The following is a 23,518-nucleotide window of genomic DNA, read 5'->3' on the forward strand; positions in this document are numbered from 1 at the left end:
AAGAGTTTAAAAAGGCCAGTTTGCCCTCTTTGCTTTGTGCTTGAAGTTCAAGATGTGAGTGCTCACCTTCCTGCTCCAGCCTCCATGCGTGCCACTGTCCCTCCCCCCAGGATGGAGATGGACATTTATCACTCTGGAACCCAAAGGAACTCTTTCTTCTAGAAGTGGCTTTGCTGGAGATGGTTTATCACAGTAACAGGAAAGGAATATAAAATTCAGTGGTAGAAACAGCAGGTAGGCAGCTTGTATCAGGGTTAGGGTTTTTCGAAACAAGATCTTAAGTAGCTCTGGCTAGCATTGAACTTGCTATGACCTTTTACTGATTAATTTCTGAGCCTCCTGCCTCTGATGCTAAGTGGACCATGTGAATGTGCTGCCATGCCTTGCCTCTTTCGCTCAGTGTAGATAGAAGTCAAAAGTAAACAAAGTGCAGCTTCCTCGATGCGGTGTTGGCAGCAGCCCTCAGCTCTGAGCGCTCTCTCTGCTGCTTTTCCAGCATCCAGAGCTTGAATCTTATTCGGCAGTCTTCCTGGCAGCTGGAGCCAGGAGCTCCTCCTGCACTTTTCCAACAGGCCCTTCTAGGAGCTTCTGCTGTCGGTATTAGAAACTGGCTGGCAACTACTCAAGGCTAATTGTCCTGGATCTTATCGGCTCCTTAATGTTAATGAGAGAAACCTGCTCTACCTGAGATAGAAATCGCCAACAGGCAAAGTAAACCATCCCAAGGCGGCTTTACTCTGATTGATTCTGCAGTGTACAGAGTGGACGTGTCCCTGGATTTACCCGATGGGGGTGAGGGGAATGTTGCGTTTGTTTATTTATTCACTCACTTTGGTATTTTAAGACAAGTTATCACTCTATAGCCCTGGGTGGACTGAAATTCACCAAGCAGACCACATTGTTCTCAAACTCACATCGAAGGCTGTGTGTGGTGGCACATAGTCTTTAATCTCAGCACTGGGAGGTAGAGGCAGGCAGATCTCTGTGAGTTCGAGGCCAGCCTGGTCTACATAGTGAGTTCCAGACCAGTCAGTGCTATATAGACCCTTTCTCAAGCAAGCAAGCAAATAAACAAGAAAAAATTAACAACATAACCTCAATCAATCCTCCTGCCTCAGCTTCCAAAGTGCTGGTATCACCGGTGTGATACTGGTGTGAGCCTAGCAGGCTCAGTGGGAATATCTGCTACATAGACACAACACGTGGGTATACACACACACACACACACACACACACACACACAGTTTCCTGCACAAGTGTACTGGGCCTCTTGTCCAGACCATTATGTGGTGGGAGGGGGTTATCACTCAAAGACTGCTATGGAAATATGTGAAGTGGCTGCAGAGTCACTGGAAAAGCAAAGGAACATCCTAACAGTCACAGCCAAAGCAAAATCCTTCTGGATAGTGGTGGGGTATCTGATATAGCCACTGCTGGAACAAAGTCTTCCAAGATGGCTGTAAGCATTTGGGACCTCTGTGGCTTTCACAGTGGAGGTTTAGCCAGACCGTGTCAAGGAAACTTCTTGTTGGAATTAACAGTTTTTTTTTCTCTATGCCCACTCTAGCTCCCACATAATGTAAATAAACGTTACATTTATTAATAAGCTTCAAGCACCATAACTGGACAGATATCTATCTATTCTAGCTCAACTATGCTAGCCTGGCCTACTTCCCAGCCATGTGCCCCAATGCTGCTTTGCATCTAATCTTACCCTGGCCGCTCCTGCTTCAACTTTGTCCTTATGGTGACTCCTCATGGCCTGGCGACCTTCTCCTGGACAGGTGACTGTTATCCTCTGTCAGTCTGTCTGTCTGTTTCCCTGGGACCCCCAGACTCAGCTAGCATAGTCAAGTTGGAAGAGATCAATATCTACCCAGTTATGGTGCTTGAAGCTTATTAATAAAAGTTACAAGTCTTCATCTCATCAAGTGGGAGCTAGAACGTGCACAGAAAAAAAACAAAACAGTAATTACAGCAGCTCCTCTTAGCTGCACTTGCACATGGCCATTGCACCTGGAGGCATGAGAAGCCAGTCATTAGCTCTTGCAGGCCCCAGGACCTTGGCTACTGGACTCTTCTGTTTCTTCAGAGCTGCTTATAAGGAAATGTCTCCAACATGAATAAATATTGTATGATGGAACTAGGAATGAATACTCAAGGAATTGGAAGGTGGAAAAATTTATCCAGAGACTTAATGGAAAAGGTGGCAGAGCTGTGTGGCAAAGCCCAGCAGCCACATTTACCATGAGTCCAACAAGGGTGGGTTTGTTAAGCTGCCACAGCCAAGAAGAGCACCTCAAAGAGTAATAGGCAGGTTCTCAATGTGAGAAGCAGAGCAGAGGTTTGAAAAATTGGGGCCTCTGAAAGAAAAAGAAGTATCAACTCCAGACTGTGGTCTTCATGAAGCGGGCAGCCATTTTTGTTCAAGAGATGCCAGCAATCAGGTAATTTATTGGTAAGAAGGCAGGATTCAGTGGCTGGAGAGGTGGCTTGCTGGGTAAAGGTGCTCTGTGCTGATTCTGAAGATCTAAGTTCAATTCCTGGAGACCATATGGTGGAAGGAGTGAGGTGGCTCTGCAAGTGTCCTCCAGCCAGCACACACACAGGAAGTAAGTAAATGTGCAAGAAAGAAAAAGAGAGAAGAAGAATCAGCCAGGCTAGTAAGTAATTCTAGCATCTGGGAGGTGGAGGTGAAAGGATCAAAAATCCAATGTCAGCTTTGGCTATGTACCAGGCTTGAGATCAGCCTTAATGCGAGAGAGAGAGAGAGAGAGAGAGAGAGAGAGAGAGAGAGAGAGAGAAAAGAAAGTATTTTGTGATAGTGCCTTGGGGAAAAGGAGACTGTGTTATGATGCTGGCTGTTTTCATTGGTGTGTTATTGATGCCGATACACCAATCCCTTAAGCAGGCAGACTCTATATGCTGGGGAGTCTGACCCACAAGAGACCAACCCTCAGCTACTGTCATTATCACAGGAAACCAGCTTGAGAGATGGCTCAGTGGTTAAGAGTACATACAGCTCTTCCATGGGATCTGGGTTCCATTCCCAGCACTCACAAGACAGCTCACAACTGTATATAACTCCAGTTCCAGGGAATATGATGGCCCCTTCTGCCCGCCATGGGCACTAAGCACATACATGGGACATACAGTTACATACGTACATGCAAGCAAAACACTCATATACCTAAACATAATATTAAATAAAAAGTAGAGAATGCCTCTCTGGACATGTTCACAGGCCAATCTGATGGAAGCAATTCCTCAACTGAGGTTCCTGCTTCCCTGGTGACTCTAGTTTGAGTCAAATTGGCAGAAACTAACCAGCACATAAGGGCTCCCACAGATTTGGGAAAAAAACAAGTTTGTTGAGAGCAAGGCTGTGGTACAGATCTGCCCGGGGCCTACTCTTTAAGGCTTCCTTTTAGGATTCAAGGGTGGGAGTTTGGCAGCTAAGGGGTATAGGATGGCCAATTCTCTATCTTGACTGACAGGTTAGGCCATAGAATATTTTTTTTCTATATTTGCACATATCCCTTCCTATAATGCCTCTGATTTCAATCATGTGCACACCCAACTACGCGCTGGCATATGTTAGCAAGTAGGAAATTCTCTCTGAAAGTTTTTCTGAGGCCACAGATTCACTGTACTGTACATGTATCTCAAAAGAGCTCAAGCTGGAGAATGCCCCTATCCTGTACCAGGATGCATAAGAGACATAACTGAATAGAAACTGTCTAAATTTGATTGTTGTTAGGTTCAGAGAACTTTATACTATTTTTCAGAGAGAGAAGTATGTACCTGTCTGGGTCCAAGACTGCTAGATGGCAGAGAAGATGTTTGTGCATTGAGTGTGCAATAAAGGATCAAGGTTGCATTGTTAGCATAGGGGGTTTGTTCAGAACCAGATTGTGTCCCAGGCTATGAAACTATTCCTCATGCTTACTTGTCTCAGTTCTGTTTGTAGCTTTGGTCAGAACTGGGAAGAGAAAAATTCCATTTCATTCAGCCTCCCCTCTAGCAACTACAATTTGTGAAAAGATGAAATAAAACCCAGGCACAGGGGCTAGAGAGATGGCTCAGTGGTTAAGATGAGAATACTGTATAGATAAGTATCTGTGGACTGCTCTGCCACAAACGGGACATCTCCACCACACCCTCTCCTTGAGCCGCAGGAACCATCACTGAAGAGGGAGTAGAAAGATTATAAAATTCAGAGGTGCATGGTGGTGTATTGTATAGCATTTGGGAGGCAGAGACAGCGGATCTGTGATTTCTAGGCCAGCCTGGTCTATACAGCAAGTGCTAAGATAGCCAGAATTATAGAGACTTAGTCTTAAAAAAAAAAAAAAAAAAAAAAAAAAAAGCCAGAGGGTTGGAGGCTAGAGCTGTGTAACTGTGTCTTCTGGACCTGACAGGCCTCTTGCACTCATAAAAGCTGTGGATGCTTGCATAAGACTTGCACTAGGTCAAGCCAGGCAACCATCTAGCATGGAGTAGGGAAGGGATTCACTGTGGACTGGAAGAGGAGGAGTCATTATCTTGAGGGCGTGGCTCCTTATGTAAAGAAGTGCATATGGCCCTGAGAGAACATATTACAATTAGCAGGATACTTACTTAGTATTTTAAAATAAATATTGGCTTCATTTAGTATTTAGTGTCAGCAAAGTCCTTACTGTGGGTTGGTATAAGAGCAAAACAGAGGCCTGTTGGGTGACAATTTGCAGCATGCTTTTGAAAATCACCTGATTCTCCGAAACTGTTGTGTGAATGTGGTAACTATATAAGATGACTGTTAAGATCCTACAACTTCCAGGGGCCAGCAGAGACTGAAGCACCAACCAAGGACCCAGGCCCCCTGCTCAGATGTGGCCGATAGGCAGCTCAGTCTTCATGTGGGTGTCCTAGTAAGGGGACCAGGGGCTGTCTCTGACATGAACTCCGTTGCTTGCTTTTCCATCACTTTTCCCGGGCGCAGAGGCCTTGCCAGGCCACAGAGAAAGACGATGCTGGCAGTCCTGAAGAGACTTAATAGTCGGGGGTCAGTTGGTAAGGGAGGAGTGCTTCCCCTTTCTGAGGACTAAGGGACTGGGATGAAGGAGGAAGGGTGGGATCGGGAGGAGATGAGGGAGGGGCTACGATTGGGATATAAGATGAATAAATTAGTTAAAAAATTAATCCAACACAAAAATCGAAATAAAAGACAATTCAACAACTTGGGAGCTGGCTCAGCGGCCAAGAGCACTGCTCTTCCAGAGGGCCTGGGGTCAGACTCGAGCACCCACAGCTCACCACTGTCTGTAACTCCAGCTCCAGGACTCTGACACCTTCACAGACACACATGCAGCCAAAGCACCAAATCACACAAAATAAAAATTTAAAAAAGTTCAACTTTGCTCTAGCACGGTCTGAATACCCTTGCTCTTGTAATTCTTACCTTTTTACTGTGCCTAACATGGGACAGACAAAGCTTTTTAAAAATATTTTTTTTGGCTTTGGTGTGAGATTAGTGAACATAGCGCGTTGTGGACCACAGGGTCTATAACTTTCCACGGGACCCACAGCTCTGCCCCATGAGCCGCGTCTCATGTTTTAAAATTCACTTTCATTAAACTTAAGCCTCCTGGGCTGGAGAGATGGCCCAGAGATTAAGAGCACTGGCTGTTCTTCCTCCGGTTCTGAGTTCAATTCCCAGCAAGCACAAGGTGGCTCACAACCACCTAGATCTGGTGCCCTCTTCTGGCATGCAGGCGGAATACTGTATAAGTAATAAATAAATAAAACAAAACGAAAAACTTAAGCCTCCCGTCTTAGAGATGCAGATTTTCTGGAGGTCAAGGAAGTTGAACTTGATCCTGCATAAAGCCTCAACTACAAGACCTGCTGGCCAATGGGAATCCTTGCCATACCTCCAGCTTTCCAAAAGCACCTTGCGGACGTGCGTGCATGGATGGAACTTAGACTGGAAAAAGCATAAACTCAGAAACATGAATATCCATCAGAGTACTATCTTCGACGTCCTTCAGGACAACCCATACAGACAACAGGTTGTATACACTACCAAGGAGGTTGCTGTTGGTAGCTATTGTTTAACTTTGGGTTCTTTTTTCAGTCTCCCGTAGCTACGGATGACCTTGAACTCCTGAATCTTCCTGTCTCCACCAGCCAAGCGCAAGGATTACACAGGAGTGCGCCGCCACGCCCAGCCAGAACAGAAAGTTACTAGAAAAGGGTTTCCCTGTGGGCTCAGAGTAAAAAGCGACAAAAGGCAAGTAGCACGCCCAGAACCTGAGCTGGAGACTGGCCCTGCCCCTTCCCGGGGGCTTGAGGCCCGCCCCCCTCAGCGCGAGGCAGGCTGGGAAGTCGGCCTCCCTAAAGATGGCGGCAGAATTGAAAAGTTGGAGCCACTCCCGTGCGTGCTCCCGAGGCCCTGAAGGGTTCGGGCGAGCTGGGGGATGTGGGGAGGCCCTTCCAGAGGGGGTGGGATGTACTGGAGGGTGGGCAGGCGTGCTTCTTAGGACCTGAGGAGGTGTGGAGGGGTCAGGAGCGAGCCTGGGCCTCTTTAGGAGCATTCGGGACGGGCTCCTCCGAGCGAGACGGCGCCCTCCTTAGGCCCCGCGGCTCCTTCGGGCCGGAAGTGTGCGAGGCCAAGGCTGTGGGCGGGGCGCGAGGGGGCGGGGCCTCTGCGGTGGGCCGGGCTCCCTAGGTCCGGAAGTACGGCTGGGGCGCGGCCGGGGCGGAGACTGAGGGCGGGCCGGCGGCGCGGTGAGCGCGGGGGTGGCGGGCCCAGAGCGAGCATGTAGCGGCCGCTGGCGGTGGGGCTCCCGGGGCGGGCCGCGGGGGCCGCATGCGGCGACATGGAGGAGGAGGGCAAGAAGGGCAAGAAGGTGAGCGCTCCCCGGCGCGTCCTGCCGCGGGGCTGGGACGTGGAGTGTGGGGTCTCTGGGGGTGGGGGCGGGCGGCGGAGCTGGCTGGGACAGTGGTCAGGTGGGCCTGCGGCTCGAGAAGGAAGTGCCGCGCCTTTCCGGTGGAGGGGTCCTTTCTGCTGCTCGCCCCCGGCCTGCCAAAGGGCCCGCCTTCTCCGCTCGACGGGCTGGGGCTGCGGAGGAAGTGGGCCCAGCGAGGGGCCAGGAGGTGGCCTGGGCTGGAACTTGGGCCACTGGTCTGTGTGGTGACCGGCGAGGCATTTACTGCCCACTTGGCTTTGTTTTTGGATGTCCAATGAAAGCAAAAGATGGGCTTAGCTTCTCGGCCGGTTCGCTCGTCGACTGTCGCTCGTATTTAATGCCACTGAGTGGTTTTAGTGACGTTATGTTTGGCAATAAGATTTAGGACATGGTTCAAGAGGCTCCTTCGTTTATGTAGTTTAAAAATGTGGCTTTAATTACAGGCTTGAGTAGTTGATAAAGAACATTTTAAGGAGCTTGGAAAGATCATGAACTGCCATTAAAGTGGAAAGTGGTATTTGATACGATGTATCCCTTTCAAATAAATGCTTTGCAATCTTCATGGTTTCCCTGTCATTTTCATTTTGACAAATGTGTGCACTTTATGGACAAGTTTAAAACAGACTTTGATGATGTCCTAGCTTTGTTATCACCAGCCTCCTGTAGTCTTTAATTGTCCACACTGCTCATCACCTTGTTTTAGGAGGTGCCCCATTTTTTAGAAAGTCTTACTTGAAATGGAGTATAGCCAGGTGGCCTTCAGGGAGTCCAGGCCAGCAGCGCTGCCCCCCGCCCCCCCTTCTCACTGTTTGAAGACAAAAGCTTGCGCTTGCTGTTTAGATGCCATATCAGTTTGTTAACCTTCGAAGATGGCTTAAAGCTGGGAAACAGCCCAACAAAGTGATTCAGCCTACAAGTGTTGTACAGAAAAGGGAGCAGTGTAAAAGGATTTAGTTAGCAAAGTGTGGATGATCCTGCACTGCCCGCTGGTCTTTACAGTGCCAGTAGCTTACAGCCCTGGAGACTAGTCACCTACTTGATATGTACCACACCCTTTAGTGTCCTGTTAGACACCTGGCCCACATTCTTGTCTGGGACAGTTCGGCTGGCTGATGGTTTTTTTGCACAGCATTCCAGCTTGGGTAGAAAGCTGAGGAGCAGAGAGATGCTGTAAAACTTCCCCTGAGCTTGTGGATCAGTAGCAAGAAAATGTTAACAGTTGTAGGCAGTGGGAAAATAAGGTGTAGACAAAGACAGTGATAAATTTCATTGTCGCTATTAAAGGAGGTAATGAGTTGTTCAGGACCTATGCTAGCAATTGTAGGCATTCTAGTACTTGGTTTAGTTTATTCCCTGTAAGTGAGACAGCCTTCGGGACACGGATTCCTATGTAGGCCATGACTTAACACAGTTTAGCAGGTATCTTCTGATCTGGAGCTGGCAGAACCTTCCTCATGTGCTGTGTGTGTGTGTGTGTGTGTGTGTGTGTGTGTGTGTGTGTGTTTGAGTGAGCGTGTGTGTGTTTGAGTGAGCTCAAGCGTAAGCGTCTCTGTTACATAGCCCTGGCTATCCTGGAACTCCTGGATATCCTAGTATCTAGACCAGACTGGCCTTGAACCCACAGAGATCATGCCTCTTGAGCACTGGGTTAAAGCTGTGTTACTCCAACTGGCTTCTTCGTGTGCTTGTTAATATGTGCTATCTCTAACTTAGGAACTGCTCATAATGGTTAGTTAACCAGAGATAGCGTGTTTTAAACATTTCACATTTTAAACAAATTCACCCCCACCCAAGACAGGGTTTCTCTGCATATACCTCTCTGTATATGGCTCTGTAGCCCAGGCTGGACTTGAAATCAAGAGATTTACCTGTCTCTGCAGGTACTAAAGGTGTGCACCACTACAACCTGGATACAAATTCAGACTTAATAAATTGTATTACAGTTTGGACATTTAAATGCAGTCAGCTCCTTTAAAAAGATACAAATTTGAGTCTATGAAAGCATGAATGGGGACTGAAGATATAGCTTGTTTGGTAGAGTGCTTGCCTGACAGACATGAAGCCCTGGTTTGGATCCCCAGTGTTGAATAAAAGAAGGTTGATGGTTCTTTGTAATCCTGGCACTTGGGAGGGGGAATTCAGAGGTGCAAAAGTTCAAGGTCATCCTTGGCAGCTTAGTATGGATCATGGCTAATCTGGGATATATAAGAACCTGTCTCAAAACAGCCAAAACTGGACTGGCAGGTCCAAATGCTTAACTTGATTTGATGTCAAGCAATGATTTTACTCTGGCCTGTTCTTCAGACAGAAGTCAGTGAACTACTAGCGATTTAGAGGACCAAGTAGATTTCATGGAAGTGGCCCCAGGTATTTCCCTGTCATTCTTGAAGCTACTAGAGCACACAGAAGTATGGTGACTATATATCTCTATCAAACAATCTGTTGAACCCCTGCTGTGTTCCAATAACGGCAGAGTGGTGGAGATACAAAGAAAGCTAAAGAGCTTGTGGAGCTAGCTGTTGTAGAGCTGGATTAATCCCAGGCCAGATCAGAAGGATGAGTGCATCAGAGAAACTGGCTCCTAAAGTTGAAGGGTACGTGTAGAATAACCACTTAGTGTCTGTAGAGTGGCTAGTGCCTTTCAGAACAAAAGTACCTGTTTGGGGTTTGGTGAATGAGGCTTTTGTTTTCATCTTAACATTTTACTTTTAATTAAAAAAATTTTAAAAACTAATTTATTTTTACTTTATTGGATTGATATTTTGCCTTCATGTACGTCTGTGTGAGGGTGTCAGATTCCCTGAAACTGGAGCTACAGGAAGTGAGCTGCCATGTGGGTGCTGGGAATGAAACCCAGGTCATCTAGAAGAGCAACCAGCATGCTCTTAATCACTGAGCCATCTCTTTAGCCCATTGCTTTTAATTTTGTATATGTCTGGGTATGCTCGTGTGTGTGGATACCTGTGAAGGCCGGGGGTAATGGCTCCCTTTGGAGCAGGACTTAGAAGACTCAGAAGCAGTTGTGAGCTACCAGACACGGTGCTGGGAATTAAACTGGAATCCTCTGCAAGAACAGTAAGTGCTTTTAACTACTGAGCTGTCTCCCCAGCCCTGAATGAGGCTCTTATGTGAAGAATAGTCTCAGATGTTGTATATTACGGTATTCTGTCACAATGCAATGTAACCACTTCACCCCCTCCTCCACTTTTTTCCAGACAGGTTCTCACATAGCCCAGACTGGCCTGGAATTCACTGAGTAACCAAGGATGGATGACCTTGAACTCTGGTCTTCCTTCCTCCACTTCTGAGGACTGGGGTTATAGGTGTGTGCATGGAGATTGAATCCAGGGCTTCATGTGTGATAGGCAATCAATTTAAGCTATGTTCTGTGTTCCTACCTCCCTCCCCCCCCCTTTTTTTTTAGAACAGGCTCTTATTCATTCACACTGGTCTGGACTTATTTTGAAGCCAAGAATGACTTTGAACTATTCAAGTTCTGATCCTTCTGCCTCTACCTCCTGAGTACTGGGATTGCAGGCATGCACTACCTTATCCAGATATGTGGAGTGCTGGATTGAACCCAGGGCTTTATGCCTGCTAGGGAAGTGCTTGACGAGCTAAGCTGTATCCCTGACCTCGAATTTTTAGCTGTCTCTGTGTGTGTGTGTGTGTATGTAGAAGGGTCTCATCATGTTCCACGTGGGTTTGGAACTTCCTTAGCCAGTTTATACAGTGCTGGGGATCAGTTCCACAGCTTTGTGCATGCTAGGCAAGAACTCTACCAACTGAGCTCCATCTCTAGTTCCTCTTTGGTCCTCTTTTGAAGCACTAACGTCTACACTTGTCATATAGACCTGGTTATCCTGAGCCTTTTTTGTTTGTTTGTTTGTTTGTTTTTCAAGACAGGGTTTCTCTGTAGCCCTGGCTGTCCTGGAACTCACTCTGTAGAGGCTGCCCTCGAACTCAAAGGTCCACTTGCCTTAATTACAGGCATGCGCCACTGTGCCTGACTGCTATCCTGAAATTTACTGCCGTTAAATTTGTTACAGTTGTACTCTTCTTAGGTGTTGGGATTACTGGCATGTACCAACACACCTGGCTAGTAATTATTTTCTAAATTATTTTTAATTTTTTGGATTTCTTATGTGTACGAATGTTTTGCCTGAATGTATGTTTGTGCATCATATGTGTGCAGATGCCCAAGGAAGTCAGAAGAAGGCGGTAGGTCCCCTGGAACTGGAGGTGCAGAGAGTTGTGAACTGCCATGTGGATACAAGGAGTAGAACCCCTGGTCCTCTGCAAGAGGAACAAATACTCAAAGCTGAGCCAGCTCTTCAGCCCCTTATTTATTGTGTGTTCACTAATGGAGGTCAAAGATCAACCTGTGGGGTGGGAGCTCACTTCTAGTGCCCTTTCTGGGTGGCTTGAAAGTGCCTGGAACTCCAGTTCAGGAGTTTGATGCCTTCATCTGGCCTCGATGGGCACCCACATAAAGGTGGCATACATTCAGACACACACAAACACACAGATAAGTCTGACTCTGCCCCTGGCTGGCCCGGATCTTGCTATGAAGCCCAAACTAGCTTTGAACTCACAGAGATCCATCTTCCTCTGTGCCCTAAGTACTGGGATTAACTTCTTCAACCTGTCCTTGGCCATTCTTCCTACATGGCGGCTGCTGGCTGTTCTCTGCACAGTGTCTGTGCCTGGCACTGGTGGTGCTGACCAATGTTCATCCAACAGATAAATAAGCAGACTACTACAGAACACCTCTAGCAGCTTTTAGCCATCTTTTTCATCTCATTGGTCGAGTAGTTCTTTTTTGTAATGAATTTAGTGCATACTTGAGTAGGAAAGTGTTTTATAGTCTCCTTGAATGAGGCTCACAACTCAAAGATTGCCATTTGGCCTCATTGCTGCTCTTAGCTTCAGTCCTCTGCCCTGAGGTTGCAGCACAAAATGGCCATGATTTCCACCTGAACCAAGTTAGATATTTTGTATTAATTTATTTGCTTTACTTAAACATAAAAAGGTATAAGATTTTCTAGAGATGTAGTGTTGGATAATAAATGGGAATAAAGAGTACTAATTTTGCATGGTGGCACATGCATTTAATCCCAGTGCCCAGAAGACAGAGGTAGGTGGGGTCTCTGAGTGTTTTTTGTTTTTTAAGGCAAGGCCTCACTAGCACTGGCTATCCTGGAACTTACTATGTAGATCAGGCTGGCTTCAGACTCCAAAAGATCCCGCATGACTCTGTCTTCCAGTTTCTGGGATTAAAGGCATACCACCACTCCTGGCTTTTTGTTTTGATTTTTGATTTTTCAAGACAGGGTTTCTATATGTAGCCTGGGCTATCCTGGAATTCTGTAGATCAGGCTTACCTCACACTGAAGAGATCTTCCTGCTGTTATTAAAGGCTTGTGACACCATGCTTTTTTGCAAAACCCAAACCAAAACATTAAAACCATAAAACAACAGGGTCTCCTGTTGTCTGGCCTTGGATTTACTGTGTAGCTGATGATAACCTTGAACTGCTAACTCCTGCCTCTACTTCTCAGGTATTGAAGTGATAGCTGTGCATGACACCATGCCTTGGTACTGTACTGTATTTGAGTCATCTTTATTTACTGGAGTGCTCATGCCATGTTTAGCATCGGGAGAGGAGGGTTAAGGACTTAATTCCAGACGCTTTGGGAAGTTGGCCCCTTAGATGTCAAATCCGAGAATATGGGAGATGCTTCAGGGGATTAGGAAAGATGGGAAGATAGTACCAGCAGATTCGAGCTGGGGACCTGGAGCCACTCCTGAAGGTCATAAGCAGAGAAGGGATTGAGCCACCTTTGCTCTACTGAGGCTAACTCGGGCTGCAGGAGATTAATGTTGGGTCTTTGCACACCCGAAGCTGCTCGAGGTGCTCTGTAGTAGTCTGCTTCTCTATCCATTAGATGAGTGTTGGTCAGCACCACCAGAGCCAGGCACAGACACTGTGGAGAGAACAGCCAGCAGCCTCCAGGTAGGACGTGTAACCACGGACAGAGGAAGCTTTCATACAAATGATCAGGAAAACCTTCCGATTATGAAAACTTCAAGTAGGATTGCAACCCCCAGGCCTGACTTCAATCAAGCAAGGATTGATGTGTAGGCAGCGTTTTTTATTACTCTATTCTCATTCCTACTTGTACCTGTGTGGGCTGAATTGTCCCTACATCCCCCAAATTCATGTGCTGAAGTTCAGCCCCCACTGTATGGAAGGAAAGGTCTTTAGAGAGATCCCTATAACGCTTGTTGTTTTTGAGACAGGATCTCTAGCCCTGTCCTGAGTTACTTTGTAGCCCAGGCTGGCCTTGAAGCTATGGAGACTCTCTTAGCTCCCAAAGTGCAAAACTTATAGGCATGCACCCTCCGTGGCAAGAGATGTTTAGTTTAAATGCAGTGCTTGAGGCTGACTGTGATCTGATTTGTTCTGATATGAGAAGAGATGGGAACACCGTCTGGGATCCAGGAAGAAGATGCTGTCATCTACAAGCACAGGAGAGGTCCAGGAAAAGCACCTCTGCCTACACCTTGATCATGCCCCTCTATGCCTGGCTTTTACATGAGTGCCAGGGTCTGAACCGAGGGATCTGTACTTGTGTGGCCAGCATTTTGTCCACTGAGCCATTTCCTCGGCCCCTTAGCAGAGGATCTGGAGGCTGACTCTGGAGGACAGTTTGTGTATGGGAGGACTGTGTTCCTGGGGAGGCTTCTGAGGATGTGATCTACATGGTTGCCCTGGAAAAGTTCTCGTTGTATTTTGTAAGGACCACAGGTTACCTCTCACTCTGTGGAGGGACTTGAGATAGCATTCCATCCTGGTCCTGGCTGTCTCAAATTCACTATGTATGTAGCCCAGGCTGTCCTTGAACTTGTGATTATGAGCCATCTTCAACTGCTTGAGTGCTGGGATTGCAGGCATTAACTATCATGCATGGCTGCAGTTTACTCTTTATGGTCAAGGAACCACAAAGAGTTGGTATAGACTTCATGGGGGGAACAGGTTTTGTCTTTAGGAGTCTGCAGCAGGAGTGACCAGCTATGACCTGCATAAATCACACTGTTGTTGCAAGGCTGGATCACTTCAGCATGCTGGCTTCTTGTTTAGTCTGACAGGATCTCACTTTGTAGCTCTGGCTGGCCTGGAACTTGCTATGTAAACCAGCCTGGCCTTGAACTCTGCCTTCTTAGTGCCAGGATTATTGGCAAGAGCTTGGCTGCAGTTCTTCAGATGGCTATGCAGAGGTGAAAGGGTTTATGTTTGGATTTTCCAGGGAGGCAGTAGATGTTTGGTTGTTTTGGGGTTTCTGTCACTGAGGGTTGGAAAACCCAGGGCCCCATGACTGTAAGGGAGGGCCTCTATCATCGAGCCACACCTGCAAGCCAGGTCCTTTTCTTTTCCTTTTTTTCCCAGTACCAATAGGAAATGTGTGTGTGTGTGTTTTTTCTCTTCGCTCGTTGCTGGTGCCAAAAATGTGACACCTTTTTCCTCTCAAGTGTACCTGATTGGTAACAGTTTTTTGTTTGGATTGTGTGAAGAATTAGGCATTTGACTACAGGCATTAAGTATGTACAATGAAAGTAATCCTCTTTAATAAGCACAGTAGGAAGTTGGAATTTGGCTTTTGTTTGGGGCTTACGGTGGGGTATCATGTAACGGGTGAGGTAGAAGGAATGGCTGAATTCTGAGAGGGAGCAGAGTGGTCAGCCTGAACCTGTGTGTTACTGTTCTCACCCTACAGGACTCATGAGCCCTGCATCTTCTGGCTTAGAGAATTCTGTTTCCTTTGCTTGTTTACATTGAAAGCATATGTCATTAGGAGACCTAGGTGCTGGGCATGGCAGTGCACACTTTACTCCTAACAATTGGGAGGCAGAGAAAAGTGAATCTCTAGAAATTGGAGGTCAGTCAGGTCTACATAGTGAGTTCATGGCCAGCCGAGGTTGCCTAATGAAGCCCTGTCTCAAAGAGGGGTAGGGGTGAAGATGACCTATTGGGAAAGAAAGAACACTGGCCACTTTTCCAGAGGACCCATGTTCGATTCCCAGAATATACATGGTAGAAGCTGTTTGTAACTCCAGTTCCAGGGAATCTGACATTCTCTTTTTAGCTTTCTTGGACACCAGGCACAAATGTGTACGCAGACATGCATGCAAGCAAATCACCCAGACACATAAAATAAAATAGAAAAGGAGACTTCCCTTGGCAGGAACACATTCTGTCACATGTCAATATATCCCGGGTCTGATAACGTGTAGCTGTTGTTCAGTAACTCACTCACCAGCTCCTGGCTGCTGGGCATCTGGTGTCAGACTCTTGCCAGCTTCTTTCTTGAGACTCTTCACAAAGTATTATATGCTATTACCCAAGGGGACTATGGAATCTCTTTCTTTCTTTCTTTTTCTTTCTTTCTTTCTTTCTTTCTTTCTTTCTTTCTTTCTTTCTTTCTTTCTTCCTTCCTTCCTTCCTTCCTTCCTTCCTTCCTTCCTTCCTTCCTTTTCTTCCTTTTCTTTCTTTTCTTTCTTTTTTCCTCTCAAGACAGGGTTTTTCTGTGTAGCCCTGGCTGTCCTGGGTCTCCCTCTGTAGACCAGGCTGACCTTGAACTCTCAGAGATCCAACTGCCTCTGTAGTCTTGGGACTAAAGGCATGTGCCTCTATGCCTGACTGGCTGCTTTTCTTTTTTCAACCCAGCCACCACAGCAGCCATTTTATTTTTTAACATTTATTTTTGTTTTATGTGTATTAATATTTTATCTGAATGTGTGTATACCATGTGTATGCAGTACCTGTGGAGGAGGCCAGAAGAGGGCATTGGGTTCCCTGGAACTGGAGTTACAGACAGTTGTGAGCTGATGTGTGGGTGTTGGGACTTGAACCCACAGGCTGGGAGAGCAGCTAGTGCTCTCACTGCTAAGCTGTCCCACCAGTATTTCATGATGAGTTTCTTTTTATTCTTCAGATGTTTGGGAATTAAAGGTGTGTGCTACTGCACCTGGATCTTTATGAGGACTCAAACTCAGTTCTCACATTTGCATCTCCCCAGCTCTTCCTTCACTCTTCAGTATTCAGTTTTCTTTTACCTATGCTTACATCTGTATACCCCATGTGTGCCTGATGCCTGCAAAGGCCAGAAGAGGGCGTCAGGTTAACAGATGGTTGTGAGCTACAGTGACTGGGAGTTGAACTCATTAATCCAATGATAACCCTGACCCTGAGCCATCTTTCCATCTCCCCCCCCTTTTTTCCCTTCCTTTCCTTCCCCACTCTTTTCTTCCTTCCTTTTATTTAGTTCTCCTTCCTTCCTTTTCTTTTTTTCCTTTCTTTTGAGTCACTATCTCACTATGTAACCCTGATCCGCCTGGAACTTACTATGTAGAACAAGCTGGCCCAGACTGGAATTTCTAAATATTCTTCTGCCTTCAGTGTGCTGGGTTAATATATGGTCCTGTAATTAAGTTTTTTTCCTTTGAGAGACAATTTATAAACAATTAAATGTACACAGTCTCCATTGTACAGTAAGTTTTGACAAATGCATACAAAAGCCATTTCGCTTTCTTGTTAGCTTTCTATAAACTATAACAAGACGCTGGAGATAATCAGCTTTAAAAGGCTGCTGTATGATTTATCGCCCCGTAGTGTTGGGTCTGTGCCAAGGTGGCACACGGAGATGGGTATATGGCAGAGCACCTGCTGACTTATCGCCAGGGGGCAAAAGCGGTTGGTTCGCAAGTGTGCACGCCTCCCCTCGGCCCCCATGAATTCAGGACCTTTTAACAGGTCCCGCTTCCTCCCCTTCCCTTCCTTCTCCTCTCCTCCTTTCCCTTTTCTCTTTTCTTCTAATTACAGTGTCTCATTATTTAGTCCACTGGCATTAACTTGAGATCTCTAGCCTAAACTTTCTGAGTGCAGGGCTTAAATGCCTAGGCTAATTGTCTTTTAATTCCCATTTATATTTAATATAATAGTAGTGTGTGTGTGTGTGTGTGTGTGTGTGTGTGTGTATGTGTGTGTTTTGTTGCTTTCTGTTTTATTTGTGGTTTTGGAATCAAACCCAGGGCCTGTCCTTAATAGGAAAGCTCTCTGCCTTGTAGCTGTGTTTAAACCAAATGTCCTGGTAGTTTGGGTTGGCTGGCTAGCTTGCCAGGCTGTTTCTGTTTTTCCTCTTTACACTTCCTTCTTTGAGACCCTCTCTTCTCTTTCTCCTTTCCCCCTCTTCCTTCCCCCCGTCTCTCTTTTCCCTTTTACCTCTCTCTCTCTCTCTGTCTCTGAGGTGGAGTCTTTTGGCTTTGAATTTGTGGTTCTCTTCCTTCCTTGGTTTCTTAGGTGATCCTTTTTGTCTGTCTTCTCTGGGATTGAGTACTTCAGAGCACACTGTCCTAGTGCTGCTGGGTTTTGCATGTGTCGACCTCAGGGATTACGTGCTCAGCTGTAACTTGTGACAGACTGATATCAGTCAGTCAGAGCAAAATCCAAGGGATATTTTACTTCTCTGTGTGTCAGTGTTTACATTTTGTCAGTGTTGTTCATTTTTGAGACAGCATCACACAGACCAGGCTGGCCGTCTAGATAGCCAAAGCTGCTTGGTTCCAAGTTCTACTCCTCCTGCTTCCACCTCCCCCAAGTGCTGGCACTGCAATCATGTTATGCCATGCCTGGCTTTATTGTGATTTTTTTTGTTTGTTTGTTTAAAAACGGTTGACTTTTTAACTTTCATGTTGAAATCGTAAATATAGGTAATATTTTCATACAACACATGTGCCTTCTACCCAGGTTCCTCAGTAACATTTGAGAGCTGGTTAAGAATAAGCCGTAAGGCAGATGTAGTGGCAAATGTCTCTAATTATGTCACTCCAGAGGAGAGGCAGATTACAAGGTGAAGCCAGAGTGCGCATAATGAGACTCTGTCTCCAAAAACAAGAAAACTGCAAAATGACAAAATCGAGGAAACAACAAAGAAAGAATAAGCTGCAGACACGAATCTCCTTACCCTTGAACACTTCATCATTGAAGGGACACTCCGTCACTGCTTCCTGACACCATCTCCATTTGCTGATTGCTTTCTCCTTGGCTGTTCTTTATTGGTCCAGGGTCCATAGGTCTTCTTATGGTTTTAGGATCATATGCTACCTTTGGTTCACATGTCTGTAAGCTTCTTCTTCTTTTTTTTTTTTTTAAAGATTTATTTATTATGTATACAGTGTTTTGCCTGCATGTGTACCTGCAGGCCAGAAGAGGGCACCAGATCTTATTATAGAAGGTTGTAAGCCACCATATGTTTGTTGGGAATTGAACTCAGAGATGTTTGGAAGAGCAGTCAGTGCCCTTAACCTCTGAGCCATCTCTTCAACCCCTGTCTGTAAGCTTCTTGAATCTGAAGTGGTTCTCAGTCTTTTAAAAATATATATATTTTTTAAAGATTTATTTATTTATTTTACATATATGAGTGTTCTCTCTGCATTGTACATCTGCATGCCAGAGAGGACATCACATCCATTGTAGATGGTTGTGAGCCACCATGTTTATTGCTGGGAATTGAACTTGGGACCTCTGGAAGAGCAGACAGTGTTCTTAGCTACTAAGCCATCTCTCCAGTCCTTAAAAAAATATTTTAAAAAGTATTCTTTGACAATTTCTTAGCTATGCATAGTGTATTTCTCAACCCCTCTTTCCTACTAAATCCTTTTATTTATGTGGTTGAGCTTCCAGAATACTGTATTTTTAGTAATGTGTATGTGTGTGTCTGTATGGGTATGTGTATGTTGAGTGGAGTGGCTGTGAAGGCCAGAATAGGCGGTTGGCTATGAGCTTACCCAGTGTGGGTGCTGGGAACTGAACTCAGTTATTCTGTCAGAGTAGTTTCTGTTCTTAATTGCTAAGCTGGCTGCCTGTCTTTCCACTCACCAAGTTTAATTAGGAAGCTTCCTGAATGTGGATGTGGGGTTATTTACTGGAGCAAGGGGAACTGACCCCTCAGATCTGACTCTCCTAGCTCTTCACTAGGGTGGGCCTAGCCCCTCCCCAGGGATGGGGAGTTGGTGAGGCAGCCTGTTCAGGTAACCACAGAGGCTGTGAATTCACGATTGACGTGACCATGCACGGCTAGAAGACGCCATGTCATAGCGCTCCTGATCGTCTAGCTCTTACATTCTCTCTGCTTTCTCTTTTGTTTGTTCCCTGATCCTGGGGGGTAGTGCAGATGTCTCCTGGGACCGGGCACTCAACAGTCAGTGATTCTCACAGTGCTTTGACCTGTTGTGAGTCTGTGGATCAGTCATAGCCCACTGTAAAAGAAGCTTCTCTGGCCAAGGCTATAAAAATATTTAAAAGTATTTAAGGACTAGCGAGTTGGCTTACTGGTTGAGAGCACTTGGTTCACAGTCATCTGTAATTCCAGTTATAGGAGATCTAGTGCCCTCTTCTAACTTCTTGGGCACCAAGGATGCTGTGGTATAGACATACGTGAAGGTGAAACAGTCCCACACACAATGAATAAATCTAATTTTAAACATTAAAAAATATATACTTAGAAGGCAGTTTGACAACATGTCTGTTAGCCAAAACAACAATGGTAGATTCCCCTCAGGACTCAAGAGCTTTTGGCCAGATTTTCAGTACCAGACATAAATTTCCTATTGTGGAGCAGGTTTCGGATCTAATTCAGAAAAGTTTTTTTTTTTTTTTTTTTTAAAGACAGTGTTTCACTCTGTAGCCATACTTCCTGGAACTTATGTCCTTGAAGTCATGACCGTGTGCTTACCTTAGCCTCCCGATCACAGGTGTGGCCACTGTGTAGGCAAAAGTGAGTATGCCTACTTCTCTTTGCAATACAGGGATTCATACATGCTTGGTAAGCACTTCCGCTCTGAGCTATATCCGAAGCCCTCCTCATGGTGACAACCGTTTTTTAAAAAGAATTTCTTTGAGAATTTTGTACAATGAGTTTTGACTATATTCACCCCATCCCAACTCCTCCAATGTCCTGCTCCCTTCCCTATCCCAAACCTTTGTGTCTTTTTTTTTTTTTTAATCCCCTACCCATCAAGTCCAGTTTGTGCTGCCCATAGATCCCTGGGTGTGTGGCCTTCCACTAGATCAAGGTTGACCTACCAGGGACAACGCTGTGAAGAAAACTGACCCTCCCTCTCCCAGCAGCTGTAAATTGCCAGTCACTCCTCTGCTCTGTAGGAGTGGGGTTCCCTGTCCACCCTCCCTCCACTTGCTGGGATTTGGTCTGGCTGGAGCTGGCACTAGAATTGTCCTGCCACAGTTGCTGTGAGTGCATATGTGCCCCTGCCCTGTTGTGTTTGGAGAACAGTGCTTCTTTGTAGTCATTCACTGATTCTGGCCTTGACAGGCTTACTACTCCCTCTTCTGCAGTGATCCCTGAGCCTTGGGAGGAGGCTGCAGTGTAAATGGTCTGGTCTGAGCATGCTACGTCTCTTGCTCTCTGGTCCTGCAGACAGAAGCTTTCCTGAAGAGGGTTGAGATTGACGAATCTTTTGGTGTAGCAAGTCATTAGGAACCAGCTGAATACTATGCCGTTTAGCATAGCAATAGCAGTTAGTTCTCTCCGGCCACAGGCTTTTGGCCCAACAGTGCTGCTGGGTATGGATTTCTTCTCCTGGAGTAGGACTTAAATCCAATAAGGATGTAGCTGGTTACTCCCATGATGTTTGAGCTACTTATTACAATTACACCAGTATCTTGACATGTCAGGTCTATCTATCTATCTATTTATTATTTTTTTAAGATGGGGTCTCCTGTAGCCAACTTGGTTTCAAATTAGTTTTGAAGATTGCCAAGGATGGAAACTGACCTTGAACTCCTGGTTCCTCTGCATTTCCTAAATGCTGGTATTATAGACTTGTGTTGTCATGCCTGGTTTATGCAGTGTTGGTGATAGAACCCAGGGTTTTGTCCATTCTAGGCAAACGCTTTACCAAACAAAGCTGTCTCCATAGCCCCGGCCCAGTATTCTTTCTTTGATAGAGAAATTTTTTCCCCTTGTTTTTTCTTTTGAGATAAGGTCCCACTGTATCATTCTAGCTGTCCTGGAACTCTGTGTAGACCAGGCTGGCCTAGAACTCATAGAGATCTGCCTGCCTCTCTGTCTTTTGAGTGCTGGGATTAAAGGCTTGAGAATTTAAAATAGCAACCATGATTGAGGCCAAAGAGTTTAACCTACTCCTTTCACAGTTATAAGCTTATAATTTTCTGAAAATCTCACAAGAAAGGTCACTAACCTTGGGGCCAGAGAGGCGGCTCAGTGGATAATAGAATGTCCTGCTCTTGTAGAAGACCTGGGTTCAGTTCCCAGCACACACCAGGTGGCTCACAACCGTCACTCTGGCTTCCTGGATAGCTAATGCTTCTGGCCACGTGGGTGCATATACTCATGGCGCACACACCTAAAAATAATAAAAATGAATAATTTTTAAAAAACATTACTAATCCAGATATGGTGGTACACACTTTTAATCCCAGGGAGGCAGAGGCAGGCAGATCTCTCTGAGTTTGAGACCAGCCTGGTCTACAAAGTGAGTCCAGGACAGTCAAGGCTACACAGAGAAACCCTGTCTCAAAAAACAAAACAAAAAGATTATTGGCTTTGTTTATATTCAAAACACATCTCAACTCCGTTGAGACTTAGCGCAGTAAGGAGTCCTTTGACCCTTTGGTATATCTTTTTATTTTGAAGACTACAATCCTGTCCAGTATTCCTCAGAACTACTCTGATCTCATTTACCCCATCCCAAAGTTTCCAAAACCCCTTCTGAACAGTGTAATTTAAGATTAGTCACCACAGCATACTTCCTGGAGGGGCTAAAGAGATGGCTTTGTGGTTAGGAACACTGGTTGCCCCTCCAGAGGACTGGATTCACTTCCCAGGACTCAGAGGTTCACAACCCTCTGTGACATTCATTAGGCACCAGATATATTCTTGGTGCACAGACATACATATAAAATAAAATCCACAAAACAACCTTTTTGTAAAGACCAGGTAGGAAATATTTTATTAGGTTCCAGACCAATAGACAAAACCCAGGCCATTAAGTAGATACTTTAAGTAATAAAAAAGAAAACAAACTTCTATAAAGCTTATATTGAAAAGAACAAGGCTGGGCACTGTCCTGCATGCCTGTAATCCCAGCACCCAGGGAAGCAGAAGCAGGTGGATCTCTACACCAGCCTGGTGTACAAAGTGAATCCAGGACAGCCAGGGCTACACAGAGAAACCCTGTCTTGAAAAACCAATGAATGAATGAATGAATGAAATAAAAATGCCATAATTACTGAGTGGGCAGTTTTTTCCTGTTTATTTTTGCTTTTTTTCTACACTGGGTTTCTTGTGTACTCCTGGTTGTCCTAGAACTCACTCTGTAGACCAGGCTGACCTTGAACTCAGAGATCTGCTTGTCTTTGCCTTCCAAGTACTGGGATTAAAGGTGTTTGCCACCACTGCCAGAAGAGCCATCTTTTTGTTGTTTGTTTTGTAGTTTTTTGAGGCAGGGTCTTGCTGGAAATCTTCAGTTGGTCAGGAATTTGCTACAACCAGCAGGCTGGTTGGTCTGGAACTCACAGACATCTTCCTGCCTCTATCTCCTGAGTGCTGGAATTAAAAGTATGTACCACCATGCCTGGTTTAGAACACAGTTTTTCTTGTATTTTTGGTCGTAAGACTAGTCTTTAATAGCTGAGCCATCTCTCCAGCCCAGAACACAGGTTTAAAAAAAAATTATTTATGTATGTATATGAATACTCTTACTTGCTTGTATGCCTGCATGACAGAAGAGGGCACCAGATCTCATTATAGATGGTTGTGAGCCACCATGTGGTTGCTGGGAATTGAACTCAGGACCTCTGGAAGAACAGCCAGAGCTCTTAACCACTGAGTCATGTCTCCAGCCCCCAGAACATAGTTTTTTCTAATAGGATTCTATTACTGAACATGGAATTCTTTTGGTGACTAACATTTTGCTGGTCTTGACTCATTATCTAGCCAAAGCTGGTGTTGAGTTCTTTCTCCTTTGACCTGCCTCAAATGCTGCGATTGCAAGTGTCATCATTCCTGGCACAAATATTTACTTGTAAAAGTGCTCATAGCGGGACTAGGGGTGGAATGCATAGTTAGCATATACAAGGCTGCAGTCCCCAGCACCACAAAATAAAAACAAATATTTATTTGTGTTTTTGTTCTGTAAGCAATAGACAGATGTTGGCCAGTTCCAGTCTTTCCAACTCCAGGCTATTTATTTTGGCCTTAGCTATGTCTGTTTTATTATCCTAATGAACTTTTTGTAACCTCTAAGATAGCTTACTTTTTCTCTTTTCATCTCTGTCTGTCCTTGTTTTGTAGTGTAGTTCTTTGACTTATTTATTTATCTATCTATTTTTATTTTATGCACGTTGGTGTTTTTCCTGCATGTATGTCTGTGTAAGGGTGTTGGAACCTGGAATTACAGACAGTTGGAAGCTGTCTTGTGGGTGCTGGGAATTGAACCGGGGCCTCTGGAAGACCAGCTGGTGCTCT

The 23,518-nt window shown here is 45.4% G+C and overlaps 1 protein-coding gene and 1 pseudogene across 2 annotated transcripts in view; one reads left to right on the forward strand and one right to left on the reverse strand.

The window, feature by feature from the left end:
• Window positions 1-6,007: 6,007 nt before the first annotated feature.
• On the reverse strand, window positions 6,008-6,115 carry LOC132646878 (small nucleolar RNA SNORA70; annotated as a pseudogene).
• A 617-nt stretch (window positions 6,116-6,732) lies between these two features.
• Window positions 6,733-23,518, forward strand: part of Ccm2 (CCM2 scaffold protein) — a 56,933-nt gene continuing 40,147 nt past the window's right edge. Inside the window, exon 1 of one of the 2 annotated variants that reach the window (XM_021648228.2) lies at window positions 6,733-6,890. In XM_021648228.2, coding sequence (XP_021503903.1) covers window positions 6,861-6,890 — 30 coding nt within the window. In that variant the 5' untranslated portion in view covers window positions 6,733-6,860. The remainder of the gene's footprint in view (window positions 6,891-23,518) is intronic. The other variant, XM_021648231.2, reaches the window with a different exon arrangement.

The sequence above is a fragment of the Meriones unguiculatus genome, chromosome 12 (assembly GCF_030254825.1).
Source record: "Meriones unguiculatus strain TT.TT164.6M chromosome 12, Bangor_MerUng_6.1, whole genome shotgun sequence".
Lineage (NCBI taxonomy): Eukaryota > Metazoa > Chordata > Mammalia > Rodentia > Muridae > Meriones > Meriones unguiculatus.